The 14,158-nt window shown below is 38.8% G+C and overlaps 1 protein-coding gene across 5 annotated transcripts in view; it reads left to right on the top strand.

The window, feature by feature from the left end:
- ANO1 (anoctamin 1) overlaps positions 1 to 14,158 on the top strand; it is a 141,958-nt gene that overhangs the window by 74,469 nt on the left and 53,331 nt on the right. For all 5 annotated transcript variants that reach the window (XM_083427603.1, XM_083427602.1, XM_083427605.1 and 2 more), the window contains exons 4-7: positions 4,515 to 4,613; positions 6,692 to 6,843; positions 8,773 to 8,827; positions 13,129 to 13,180. In XM_083427603.1, coding sequence (XP_083283729.1) covers positions 4,515 to 4,613; positions 6,692 to 6,843; positions 8,773 to 8,827; positions 13,129 to 13,180 — 358 coding nt within the window. The remainder of the gene's footprint in view (positions 1 to 4,514; positions 4,614 to 6,691; positions 6,844 to 8,772; positions 8,828 to 13,128; positions 13,181 to 14,158) is intronic.

Raw genomic sequence — 14,158 nt, forward strand, 5'->3', positions numbered from 1 at the left:
TCACCTGCAAGCAATCTTACTGCCTCTTTTGACCTGGCAGTGGAGCACTGCCAGGATAGTGGGCAGGTTTGGATTGCACCCTAAGGCACTATTTTTGGTCATTAGTCTTGCAATTTTTTGTTTTACGTTACACATCTAAAATACAATAAAATTGAAGCAATTCTTGCTAACATTTTACAATAATTTATTTGATATTGGCAATATTGGCAAGTAATTGTATAGGTTAATATGAGCATTATGCTTTTCATTTCCAGAAAGCAATAAACAGAAGCTAGTTCTGTAAAAAAAAAGTCTTAGATTTAACTCCATGAATATAGCATGAATTTAGACATTACAGTTGTACCTCAGGTTAAGTACTTAATTCATTCCGAAGGTACGTTCTTAACCTGAAACTGTTCTTAACCTGAAGCACCACTTTAGCTAATGGGGCCTCCCGCTGCCGCCGCGCCACCAGAGCATGATTTCTGTTCTCATCCTGAAGCAAAGTTCTCAACCTGAGGTACTATTTCTGGGTTAGAAAGTCTGTAACCTGTAGCGTATGTACCCCAAGGTATCACTATAGTTTAGACATACCAGACCATTCTTTTTTGGAGAGTGAAACAGGTTTAGACTGCCATGAATAAACTTGTAATTAGTGACTGATGTACTGTCTACCGAACACAAGGTAGAAAAATGGTTAGTTGAATCTAAAGCAGACAACAACTTATCATTCAATGGTTTGTTTTACTGTTTGAAGTCAAATATGTCTGGATTGATGGACATTTTCACCCACACAGAGAAAGTTGGTGAAGGTTGAATGACATTGTCAGTATTTAAATTAATCAGGCTTTAGGAGTCATATGTCTAATTTAAATGTTGGAGATGCCATTCAGCCATGGTCAATTCAGTTACACAGTATAAGGTCTTTTAATATTACTTACTCAAGTTCCAGTTACTGTACATCCAAATCATCAAGTTATGGTTTGCCCTTGATTTGAATGTAATTTCCAGTTTTGGTTTGGATGCCATGAATAAGCCATAGTTTGCCAGTTTGGATGCAGCAGCAAACTATGGCTTAAACTAAATTAGAAATAACTAAGTGAACTGGAGCATGGAGGAGTAAGGAGTAGGGGAGAGAGCATGCAGTCTGTAATCTGGTATTATGTGTTAAACAACCTTCAAAGTTAGCAACACGTTCTAATAAAATTTGTTTCCATCAAGACAATCATATTCACTTTGCCCAAAATTTCTCCTGTGTTCCCCCTCCCCCACCAGTGCCCATAAGTTGATGGGAAAAGAAATGGCATTTGAAAATGATCAGAGGGGAGATAAAATCTCAGTAATGAATGACCTTTAGGGGTCTCTTTTTTTGCACTTACCTTACTTTTAAGTGGCTGAGGGATGCTTGTGAGTGTCCCTTAGCTTCTACAAATCATCTGAACAGTGGTCTGCACTCTGCAGCCTTCCCAAGTGCCCACAGTTTAAGCAAAACCCAGGAGAAGACTTCATAAGGTAACATCTCCATGGGGATTGTTCATACCAGGAAGTGTGGGCAGCTAGGAATGCTGCAGAGTATGTGCTGGGTTGGTGAGTGGCGGAGCTCAAACAACCCCCTTGGCCACCTTGCAATGGAAGAGGTAAGCTCAAAGCCAAAAAATAAATAATGAAACCACTTTCGAAGAGGAATAAATTGGGAGGAGGTGCTGAACCTTAGTGGTGCTGAATCTTCTACTGAAAATTAATGAGGCCAATAATGATATAGGCAGACTAAATAAATTATATATATACAGTCTATATCAAACAAATTTAAAGATGATATTAAAGGTTTGTTTGATACACCATTACTCTCTGTAATCCCCAGAGTATAACTATGATACATGTCTGGATATTGTTGTGCAGTTTTGCTGAAAGAGGCACATTAACATGTTCCTGGACAGACAGTATTCTTCACTTCAGTTTATCATTTGTACCAAATACAGTGTTTACAGTAATAGTAGTATTTCAAGGCAACAGAATTCCATGCATTCTGACTGGCAGCAGAATTCTATGCATGTCTACTCTGAAGTAGGTCACACTGACTTTGAGGGAACTTTACTCCCAGCCAAGTGGGTATATTCTCCAGAGGTATAGGACTCCAACTCCCACCAGTACCAGCTAGCCTTGTGGAGTAGTCAGAGATGATGTAAATTGTTGTTAAATAACATCTGGAGGCCACAGGATTGCGGCCTAAGCTTGTGGTTCTATACCCATTTACTTGAGAGTAAGTCCTGCTAAGCTCAAATGGAGCTTACTTCTGAGTAGACACATATGGTGATTGTGCTGCAGCTGCACATATTGCTATCCATCCACATATAATATCAAAAATAAGCAAGTGTTTGTAGATGAGAGAGATCAGTTCTAGAAATAGGGCAAAATGGAGGCTTGCAGTCATTTGATTGGCTGTCATTGAGAGTTCCCTGAAGCCTTACTGCTGACTTTAATATTGGTTAAAAGTAAAAGCTTGTTTCAAGGAAGGCATATATTAAGTTGATTAAATTCTGCTCTGTGAAGTAAGCTAATACATGTTTTTGAAGCTCTGCCATATTGGAGATTGGCAGCTATTTATGTCCCTTGAGTAATGTATTTCTAGTAAGCAGGTGCATAGGACGGCAGGATGAAAACAGGCTTTTGTGCCTGTGCAAACTAGTACAGCAGCAACAGCGGTGAAACAAAAGGCTGAGAGGAGATGCTCTTCGCCTCTGAGCTGGTGTTCACAAACTGGTTGTAGATTACTTACTAGACTGGAAAACAATTTTAAAACTAAAATTCAGATCTGTAGTATTGCCTGATCCAACAGCTACTTAATGCAAGAAAAAACTAACATTGCAGAGGAGCAGACTTTTAAACACCCAGATTTATGCTAGGCAATCAATCAGACATTAAAGCAATCATCCTATAGACAAGACCAGGAATAGATGGCACAATAAAGAGAAAACACATTTCTGTTTATCAGCTATTCAGTGAATTGGATTGCTGTGAAGTAAATGAGTAATGAATTTTAACCCAGTGTTTCTAGTGCATTGCCACTTTCCATTTCAATCTTTACCTGGTAGATATAGCAAGGATTTCTTCTTCCTTTTTTGGGTGGGACTCTTGTGTCTGCAACAAGTGTGGAAGAAACAGAAACACAGTAGAAAATGCTTTTCTTGGTAGATACAGTGATGGAGGAAATGCGTTCATAGAACACAGTAGTTTAAATGTATATGCTACTTTATTAGCCCCTTAAATATATATAATTATTCTAAAATAAAATTCAATAAAACCTAAACTTTAGATTATTATTTTTTAAAGCATCATTGTAAACCTCAGACTTATGGAGAAAGGCTTGAAATTCCTCTTACAGAAAACTGATAAAAGTAGGGGGAGGAACTCTGTATACACCCATTCTTCGAATTGCTTTTTGTACAGAGCTGCCCTTTGAAGTTTCCTGCAATGTTCTTGACATCGTTTGTCAATTATGTGGACTAACTTCCATGAAAGCTTCTGTTGTTTATTTGCTGATGAGACAAATACATTGGTCACGCCAGGAAACGTAATATATGTGCAGATTCAAATATTGCTATTTAAAAACAGGTATCATTGTGCCTTCCTCTTGAGACTAATTACATTCAGAGATTGCCAGCAGCAGACCTTGAATCAAGCACTGCTGCCTTAAACATGTCAGTTGCACTGATGTGATCTGCTTTGCGCAGCAGGCAGCACTTGGCAGTGTCGTTGAGCCTTTCAGCATCTACACTCGCTACAGAAGGGACTGTGCTGGGTGCAGAACAAGCCTTTAAAAAGAGAAAATGTGAAATAATGGATAGTCTTGGCTCAACAGCTGTTCTAAAGATTCATCCCAACCCCTGTGTTGGTTCTTGTCCAAAGGGGATAGGAACATTGGGAGCCTTATACTGAGCCTTATTCTGATTCAGACCATCAGTCTGTCCAACACTGTGTTGACTACACCGACTGACAGCAGCTCTCTGGGAGATGCCAGGAATTGAACCTGTGACCTTCTGCATTCAACCAGGTGCTCTACAACTTCCCCCAAGATACAAAAGAGCTTCCCAAAAATCACATAGCTGAAGTGTTTCCTCTCTTGGCCACTATAGTTTTAAAACCCTTTTGCCCTTGTAAAGAAAACTTTAGCCACTGTGGAAAGTGAACCGATTCCACTTCCTTTACAAAATGTCTTTATTATTTAATCTTAAATCTGGGCTGTTTAATATCAGTGCTATGCTCACAAACTATTTTTATGGGATATTGGCTTATGCTTTAAATGATTGTTCACTTGTTTATGTCTTACGTGAATCAGAGTTATCTCTCTCGCATCCCTCCGTTGTTTTCTGCGAAATGTAGTCATTAGTTTCATCCACATATCAAATAAACTAGCTTTTGGAAAATAGCTCATGGGAGGGGGGAGGGTCTTCCAGGCCTGTGTGAAAGTGAGCAGATTTGTGTTTCAGGTTATTTGATAAAAAGTTTTCCCTTTCTCTCCCTCCAAATGTTTTTAGACAAAAATACATGGGCTTGGATTTGTAAAAATACATGCACCTTGGAATGTTTTGTGCCGGGAAGCAGAATTTATGAAACTGAAGATGCCCACAAAAAAGGTTAGTTTAAATATTATTTTATACTAGGAAACATAAAACAGTTATTTATGGTTTAGTGTTTTTTTAAAAAAATACAGGAAGTGGAGAAATTAGCTTTCTACTTAATATAATTTGCTATACAATTTATAATGTAATGCTGTGAGTTGTGGGTATGAATGCATATTCTGTGCACAGTGACATAAAAATGTGTGGTTTGCAATGCACGTAGGGAAATTGCTACCATTTTGCAGTTTGCTTATTAACATTTATATCCATTTTCCCATGAATCGCACCCAAGCAGCTTGCCCAGGTTTGCATTTCATATGGCTGCACCTTAGTCTATTGCTAACATCCACCCATCTAGAGCTGACCTCCCACACTCAGTCAAGAGACTGCTTATTATGTTTTCCTTGACTGCCTCACAACACTAATGAGGCCACCAAAGCCTTTTACGGGCAGACTGATAACCAAGTACAGTATGCCAGGTTCCATGGCATGTCCAAACAACCTCAGAACCAACAAGGGAATATTCTCTTCATCAAGGAACAGCACTCTGCACATACTTGGGGCATTTTGTTTAAGAAAAGAAAAGAAACAAACAAAAAATACCCTTCTCCCAAGAAAAGAAACAGTCTGCATGATCAGGTAAACCAAAATAGGGTTAGGTGGCAACCCTAACATGAACAGCGCACATCTGCTCTGCAAAACTAAAATGGTTGTGTATCCTTTTAGATGCCATTGCTTCTCCTCTTGTAGGGTAACCTTGCTGACCTATAGAGAAATTGTTCTCTGTTAGACACAACTGCATGGATCCCAACAGGAGTGAAGTTCTAAATATCCTCTGAGGGGAAGCCTTGTAGCCAAGTCACAAGGTGAATGGCATTTCTGCGCCATCAGTGCTAGAAGTCTTGCTGCAGCAGTGTAATTGAATCCCATGTCTTCTTGTCTATGACAAGAAGCCTTGCTCCCTATGCTGTGGGACATTGCAGCTGCAACGCTTGGGTGATAGAAAAGACCCAGGGAAAGAGTTCCTTTCTCTGTGTATGATTTCCCCCCCACTTTGATGTGAAAGTGCAAATACGAATAAGGTGGGTTCTGTGTCCTTCACTCCAGCGCTGCCTGTCACCACCAGCAACAACACAACAAGGTCGTGGTTCCGTATATAGATTTATGCATATGAAGAGTCCCATGTCTATGCCCAACATTTGGCGAGCATGAAAGGATTGGTTGGACCTAGTCCTACCTTCCCAATGAATCTTTGAATTGTCATTATGAAAGTGACAGCACATTGTCACCAGATGACAGGAGGATGTGATGAATGTGAAGCTTCTGGGGGAAGTATCTGTACCTGTTCAGGGTGCAAAACTGAGAAATGGATCAATATTTAATGACATGCTAAGTGCAGAAAGCAGACTCTGCAGGGAAACGTCTCTAATGGAACAGGAGACAGCCTGAGAGTACATAGTAATTTATTGCAAGTAAAACTAAAATTAAACTTTGGGATTTCAGTTTTAGATTAGGAGCTGATCCATTCCCATTTATCATGCTACTTGTTTTAATTATGTTTCTAAATTTTACAATAGCCTGCCATTATACCGAAGAATGTTAAATTATGGAGGTGTAGGGTTGAAAGGATCAGATCTTGTCCAACTGCATAGAAGTAGGATTGTTCTTTTCCCAAAATAGATGGGAGCATCATGATCCAAAGCAGGAAGTACTATTATATCGTAACTTAAGCTATGTATACTCATTGCTAAAAAGGGGGATGGGCGATAAAAAAAATTCTGCAATATGTATAAATTGTTCTAATTTACTTAATCCTTTATTTGGGATCATTTATTGTATACTATTATTATTTTAAACATTAACAGGGTTCAATTCAGAGTTCCCCAGAGCAGAACTTCACTAACTAGACTCTCCCACTGGCAGAGGGCATGCAAAGGGTGTACCTATCACCTGTTTCTAATTTTCATTGCCCCTTGTACTGTACAGATTTTGATTTTGATTTTCTTTTGAAGAATGTTCTGTTCTTGATGCCTTGGTATCCTTTGTCAATGACTTGAAATAAATAATGGATTGTTTGTTTGTTTGGTCCTCAGGTATATCAAATTCATCAACCTCATGGCCTATTGAAAAAAATCAATTCCGTAATTCAAAAAATAACGGAGCCCATCCAACCTAAAGTGGCAGAACACAAACATCAGACAGTGAAACGCCTCTCCTACCCCTTCTCCAGGGAGAAACAACACTTGTAAGTCAAAGTTCGTCATCTTTAATGTCATTTTCAGCAAACTTGGCCTCTGGGAATAGAACTTGAAGATAAATCATGAGAATATTAATAGAAATACGTAGGCCAGTGTTTAGATGCAACTAGCACTAAGATGATCATTTTTTCCAAATAAACAAGATCTCGTACGACATGAAGAAGAGCCTTGTCTTAGTCAGCTTCCCTAAGAAAGTCTTAAACAAAGAAATATTTGTGCCCCTTCGAAGTTAGCAACATCAGTAAAGACAGCTCATATAGCTATAATTGTTCTCATCCGAAAGCTAAAAACAATTGGGTTATGTCACTTGCATGCCAAAGCAGCCCAAACAATAGAGTGGCCATCCTGTGTTTCAGTCTTCATGTTTGCCAGGAGCAAAGTATAATCAAGGGGAGAGAGAAACCAGTCTGTTAAATGCTCAGTGTTTGCCCAAAGCAGGCATGAGATGGAATGCGTTGGGGCGGTAATTCAACTAACAAGTCCTGTCAGTGCAAGGATTTCTACTTGCACAACGGGACTCCGACTCCTCACATACCTTGCACTCCCCCTCCAAATCTGTTGGGGAACCCCAGAACAGATTTAGGAGATGCAAGGGACAGGAAAGCGGGAGAATGTTCTGCTGTGCAAGCAACAATCCTTTTCCTGACACATAGCAGTACAAACCAAGGTCTCTCGTGTCCTTTAAGGTTCCCCATTGGTACCACCCACTGTGGCAAATAAAACAGCATACTTCAGTGAATCGGGCTAATCAGCACACTCCAGGGCTAAAAATCAGTTTTCAATGTGATCAAAACTTTAAAAAACTATCATGTACTGTCTGCACATGAAGAGCTTCTTTGGTTGCCAGTGGTAATGCAGTGAAGTAAGAAGTAATGCTTAGGAATCCTAACTGTATGACCGGAAGCTGCAGATGACCAGCTTTCCACGTTGTTGAGTGGTGGTCAACATAGCTCTTTTCCCCTGCGGCTATCACATGCTAAGTATGGCTGTATGGATTTGCTCCAAATGTAGATTAAGCAGGAGATAAGAGAGAAGCTTTTGCTGTCTTAGGGACCCCATCCTCATAGCTGGGAAACTGTAAAAGTACAGTGGTACCTCTGGTTACAAACTTAATTCGTTCTGGACGTCCGTTCTTAAGCTGAAACCGTTCTTATCCTGAGGTGCGCTTTCGCTAGTGGGGTCTCCCGCTGTGTGCGTGCCTCTGGCGCATGATTTCTGTTCGCATTCTGGGGCAAAGTTCGCAACCAGGAGCAGCTACTTCTGGGTTAGCGGAGTTTGTAACCCGAAGCATTCATATACCACTGTATAAGAAATGTGTGTCCTTGGGATCTCTGGGTGACAATTAGTGCAGATTTTAGCTATCATTATAGGATAGATAGTGATTCTCTGCAGAGTAACGAATGTGCCTTTTGTTTTGTAGAGACGCACTTGTACTGTACCCATTGTGTGCTTACTGCACCATTTATTTTGTGTGAAGGGGGACAGAAAGAGATTTGCAGATAGAAGTATATGAAATCAACAGACAGCTACTTTAATATTGCAAGAGCAGCAACAGGTGCTACACATTGTCTAGGAAACAGAGTTTATTATTCTTCCCATCAGAGTGCACATTCAGTTTGGCTACAGAATATTTGGGGGCTTCTGAGATTTCTAAAGAGGAATGGCTGCTGTCTAAAGATCTGGAACTGGAAGCAAAAAAGCAATGCATAGGAGATATTTATTATTCCAACACATTTAAGATGCTACTGGTCCTTTTTCAGGGAAATTCAGAGAAATAAAGAGTCAACATTTAGATGTGCCATCTCTTCTTTCAATATAACCCTTTGAAAGACACACACAGCCAGAAAATAAAGTTGACTTGTTTGAAATCCATATTATACATTTAATCACCCCCCCCCCTTTCAATGTTTTGACAGATTTGACCTCTCTGACAGAGATTCCTTTTTTGACAGCAAGACCAGAAGTACCATTGTAAGTATTACAATATATATAATACTTATGTTATAATGCTTACGTTATAAAAAATATTGTATTCCCAGTTTACAAACCAACCCTAACTATGTCTACTCAGAAAAGAGTCCAATAGGGCTTGAATTCAATAGAGCTTCCTCCCAGTTAATTTCTTATTTATTTATTTATTTATTTTATTTAACAAAAATTATATGCTACTTGATTTGTAAGAAAGCCTGTAAGCAGTTTTTAAAATGCAAAATCAAAATCCTTCTTAAAAATGGGTATTTAAAAACATTCAAATGCTAATAAAGATGTACAGTAACTTAAAACAGTGCTTTCTTTTTTTCTTCCTAGTGGAGCTCACTTCCCCCTATCATATGAGTCATCTCCATGTCACAGAAATGTCAGTGGCAGTGTTGTATGAATCTCAAGCCAGGTCATCCTGAATTTGATTCCTGTCCTCTGTATAGAATTACTGTGAAATATAGGAAGAGAAAATAATGGCAACAAGTGCTCCTAAAACATTTCATAAATTCCCCCCCCCCTACACACACACACACACACACACAATGTAACATAGAATACCTGTGAGCTGGCTCTTGGGCATATTCACAACAAAGAGATTCCCCACCACAAACACATGTTCCAGAGTGGCCCCAGACAACAGCTCTCTTTTTGAATTTGAAATCAGAAAAATTCAGTGAACACTGGACAACCATGTGAACCACTGATCCATTAAAATCAGCTGTGAGCCACTGATCCATTGAAATAGGAAGAAATCACCCATACCCAGGCCTAGTTATGCACTGCTGACAAATAAGGGCTGAGGATGAGTAGAACCATGCCTTTCTTTCCAGAACGTGTTTACTCTCATCAAGTGGAAAGACAACCATAGAAAAAATCCGTGGGAAAGAGATAACATTTTCTGTGCTTCCTTTTGCATTTATCAATAAACAATACATAACTGTAACTGAAGCGTATATTTTTTTATGCGCTTATGTAAAGACATTCTCTTCAGCAGGGGACAGCAATTGTCCAGCCCTCCCCCTTTTTAGTCCCTTGTTTTCCTTCTTCCCTAAAGTTGTCATCCAGCATTCATTTCTAAGCTCTCTTATAATATTAACTAAATAGGTCAATACTTACTCACTCCCATCCCTAGCACTGCGTGACAGACAGTTCAGAAACATTCATTTAGTTTTCTCATTTAAAAGTCCTTTCTTCTCAGCTCCTCATCTGACAACTGAGGGGAATATTTTCTTACCTCCCAGGACTTCATGATTTTGCAGTGGTGACGGGTGACGTTCCATAGCAAACTTAAACATGGAAGAAGGGTCCTTTGTTGTCTTCCCCATTTCTCAGAAGCAAGAGAATGCTCCAATTTCCAGCTGCTCTTGTCTACTCTTGAGTGGACTATTAGCATAGTGAAGAAGCTCTATGAGAGAGGAATAACTGTTCAGTGATTTATTTATTTTTTAAAACCCTGCTGGTTTAAAGTCATGAGTTAAGGCCAACACATGTTGGCTCCACAAATCAAGGAAGCTGGAAGCTAAGGCAGATGCCTTAGCAGACGTGACCCATGATCAGCAATGATGTGCAATGGATTTGGAGGTGCTCATGATCAGGAGAAAAGCTTTCGTTCTTTGCTGTGTTAAGATCTCCACCAGCGGGCATGTTGCTAGGCATTTAGAATTGCCTTAGAATCTGAGGTTCTTGATGGAGATAAAACATGCAGGATCAAGAGTATATGAGACATCTTTGTTGGTCCCCATCACTGTATCTTCCCCATCTCAATTTGTGTTGTGCCCACAGGAGTTTCTCGTTTCCAAACGTGCCCATGTTATATTAGAATAGACATTGCACATAGCATCTGCAATATGGTTCCCTCCACGGTCATTGTATTCCTGGCCAAAAAAAGTAACTTCAAAAATTGATCTATGCACGCATCACCTTATTGTACCAGAAGTTGTCATAGACTTGAATGAAATAAGAAAATGGCTGCTCAGAAGTTCACCAAACCATTGAAGGATCACATGCCCCAGCAAGCCTGAATAAAATGCATCAGTCACTTTTGGAAAACTGGAAAGAAATACGTTTTGAAATTGGAGTAAAAAATATCAATGTGCTGATTTTCAGCACCTTTAAACTTGCATTGCTGTGACAGTTTTTAGTGGATCAGCTTGATCATGTACACCAGGTTTTCTGTTATTAGCTCAGGAAGTGTCATTTTTATAAACTGTAGAATTTATAATGGTGGGACTTTTTTTGTAACCTCAAGGGGCACTCCCATGCCCTTTAATGAGTCACTAATGAATAGCATCCAGTTTGTGGTTGGTCCTCTTGTCTTGTCAGATGTTATAGGATGAAAGGGTCTGTATAAAGGCTTTTTAAATACTTCCTCTATGGATCCCTTCCATCTCCCTCCTTTCCTTAATCAGTCCTCAATAATCCAGCACTCTCATATATCATATATCATAACGTCAACATTTTTAGTATGCTGACGTCATCTTTCACTTCCTGTTGCTCCTTCAGTAATCCAGTACTTGTCCTTTTCTCCCATATAGACTTAACTAGCCTTTCTCATGCTGCCTTCTTTCCTTTCTATTATTTGCAAAGAGAAAAGTAAACTGTTAACAACGTTTATCTATTGCCACTTTAATTGGGGACGTGGGTAATATATGCTACTCCTACTCAGACTAAAACCATTGCAATTAATAACCCTCAATCAGTAGGTTCCATTAATCTCCATGGGTCTACTCTGTGTCGGACTAGACTTGGATACAAGCCATTAGCCCTAATTTTGTTTTAAATAACTGAACCGAAGTTGCTAATATGTGGAGCATCTTTTAAGAACAATCCTCTGGTGAGATGCTTGTCAGAATTCATTAATTCTATATAATGTAAAACTGTTTCTTTCTACATTTTCCACCTTGCAAATATTGTATTTTGAAGGGCAGCATACAACTCCCTTTAAAATTTAAGGCTTAAATAAATGACCAAATGAATGCAGAAACTACTTAAGATTGGAGTTGAAAAAAAGGCTCTTGATTTTATACCAAGCTTCAAATAAATATAAAAGACAAGATAAAAAATATAAAAGACAATCAACACCATAAATAGCAAAATTCACTTACTGCTGTTTTCTCTGTATCTGTATTTTAAAATGTTAACATTTATAAAATATAAATAACCCTTTGTAGTTTTCATTTTACAAAACTCTTTAAGTATCAATTCTGCCAGAAATACTATCCTTCGAGGGGTTTTTTGTTTGTTTTGTTTTTGGGGGTTTTTTTTGCAAAGGAAGAATAGTTAGTAAGTATAGTTCTTTATTGTTTGTTTCCATGGCGTGATAATCCAGCTGCAATCCACTAATTATATGACTTCTATTTTTGACACACAAAAATCTATCTAAAATGCAAACTTGGCCACAATGCTAAAACGGTACGTGTTTAAACAAAACAGTGCTTAGCAAAACAGAAAGAATGACTTCAGCATAATTCCAAATGTATACCTAGACTTGAAGGTAAGTACACCACTTTGGGGCTCATTGGAGTGGGAAAAGAGCCTATTGTTTTGGAATGTTTTAATTGGCTTGAACCTGCACCTTGGAAGTCAAGGAACCACAAACATGGATGACTCATGCAACTCAGTTGGGCAGATGGCAGTTGTGAGTGAACCGTTGTTGTTCAGGGAACTCCTGAATAATAGAAGTAATACGATAGAAATAATAAAATATATGTATGGTAACTATCTGGCATAGATTGCAATGGCTATAGTTTATAGGGTGGTGACCCAGAAGTGGACATTTGCAGTGATTTTTAACTCATGGAGCAGAATGTACACATATGAGAAGGTATGGTTATCAACCTTGGGGGGGGGGGGGAGCAACCAAAGAGTCAGTAATGGCATTCAAAGCAAGAGACATGGGGAGGTATTCACCTACCATGGCCCATTAGTGAAAGGATCTCTGCTTGTATAGCAAGACTTCCCTCCCTCCCTCTCCTCTACTCCTACCCCTCCTTGCATCCTGCAACTTCAGCAAATCTGCTTCAGAGGGCTGGGAGACTCCCTAGAAAAGATTTGGGGCAGCCAGCAGGGAAAGGAGAAGGAATGCTCACCTTATTGAATTCTACCCATACGGTACAAAGCTACTAATTCCTGTGTGCTGAAATAATTGCAAATTCTTAATATTAGATGATGGTGTCAAGAACTTAAACGTGCCAGTGCTTAAATTTGATCTGTATGCAATCAAAATCTTACTGCTAATTTCCCAAAGGCTACAGGTGACCTGGTGTTTATAAAACCATTTTTTCCCCTTGTAGGTTTATGAAATATTGAAAAGAACTACATGCACCAAAGCCAAATATAGCATGGGTAAGAAAGTTTATTTAGCTTGCAGAGCAGCATATTTTACAGATTCCAGAATATTTGAAACTTACGTTTGAAGAGTTTGCAAGTTTTTTTATTCTCTTGTCTAATATAGTTCGTGTAACCGAGAGTGATCTGTGTGAAATTTTAACTTGCAGAGATTATGAACTGCTTAAACTGATTTTGTGGAGAGAGACTCAGCTGTTATACCTATACATATATGATAAACCAAAATATTACATACACTCACATGGTTTATGCATCTCTCTGTTTTTAGGCCATCAACTTTTTATGGATACATGCCATATTTCCCATGCTCTTTGGATATAATTCTGCCAGGTCTCAAAACAAGACATGTGCAATACTGTCCTATGCATGTTTACTTGGAAGTAAGTCCTACTGTGTTTAATATGACTTACTCCCTAGTAAGTGTGTTTAGGGTTTTATCTTTTGTGTGCATCTCTCACTGTGCTACTCTAATCAAAGCTAACCTTTTAAATTTATTGTAGTTTCTATTCTGGCAAGCCATTCACCCACAGGGTGTTAAAAACAAGTATGGGAAACCGGATTACTGCTATGCATGTGCAAATATTGGCACAAAGACTGATTAAACAACTTTCGAATAATGGAAGACTAAGCTTTGATTATTTATCAATCCCTGGCTTAAACTGGGCCATTTGATCAACATTTCCCATAGCACTCATGCACTTCTTTATTTGTTTGTTAAGTATTTTATTTATTTCATAAAATAATTTATGCCCTGCTTTTTTTGCTTTTAAAAGCCCTATCAAGGCAACTTACAAAGTACAAATCAAATCAGAATGCAAGTTGAGTGGCTTCTGCTGTGCCTTTAAGACACTATAATGTGGGGGGTTTTTTATGGAGGTTCTTCCTTCAGTGATATGTTATTGAGAAACTTGTTGGAGGAAATACCTTACAGCCTGTATTGGAATATACAGACATATGCCTGAGTCTTGGCACTGT

Source organism: Podarcis tiliguerta (genome assembly GCF_965153285.1).
Source record: "Podarcis tiliguerta genome assembly, chromosome: 1".
NCBI lineage: Eukaryota > Metazoa > Chordata > Lepidosauria > Squamata > Lacertidae > Podarcis > Podarcis tiliguerta.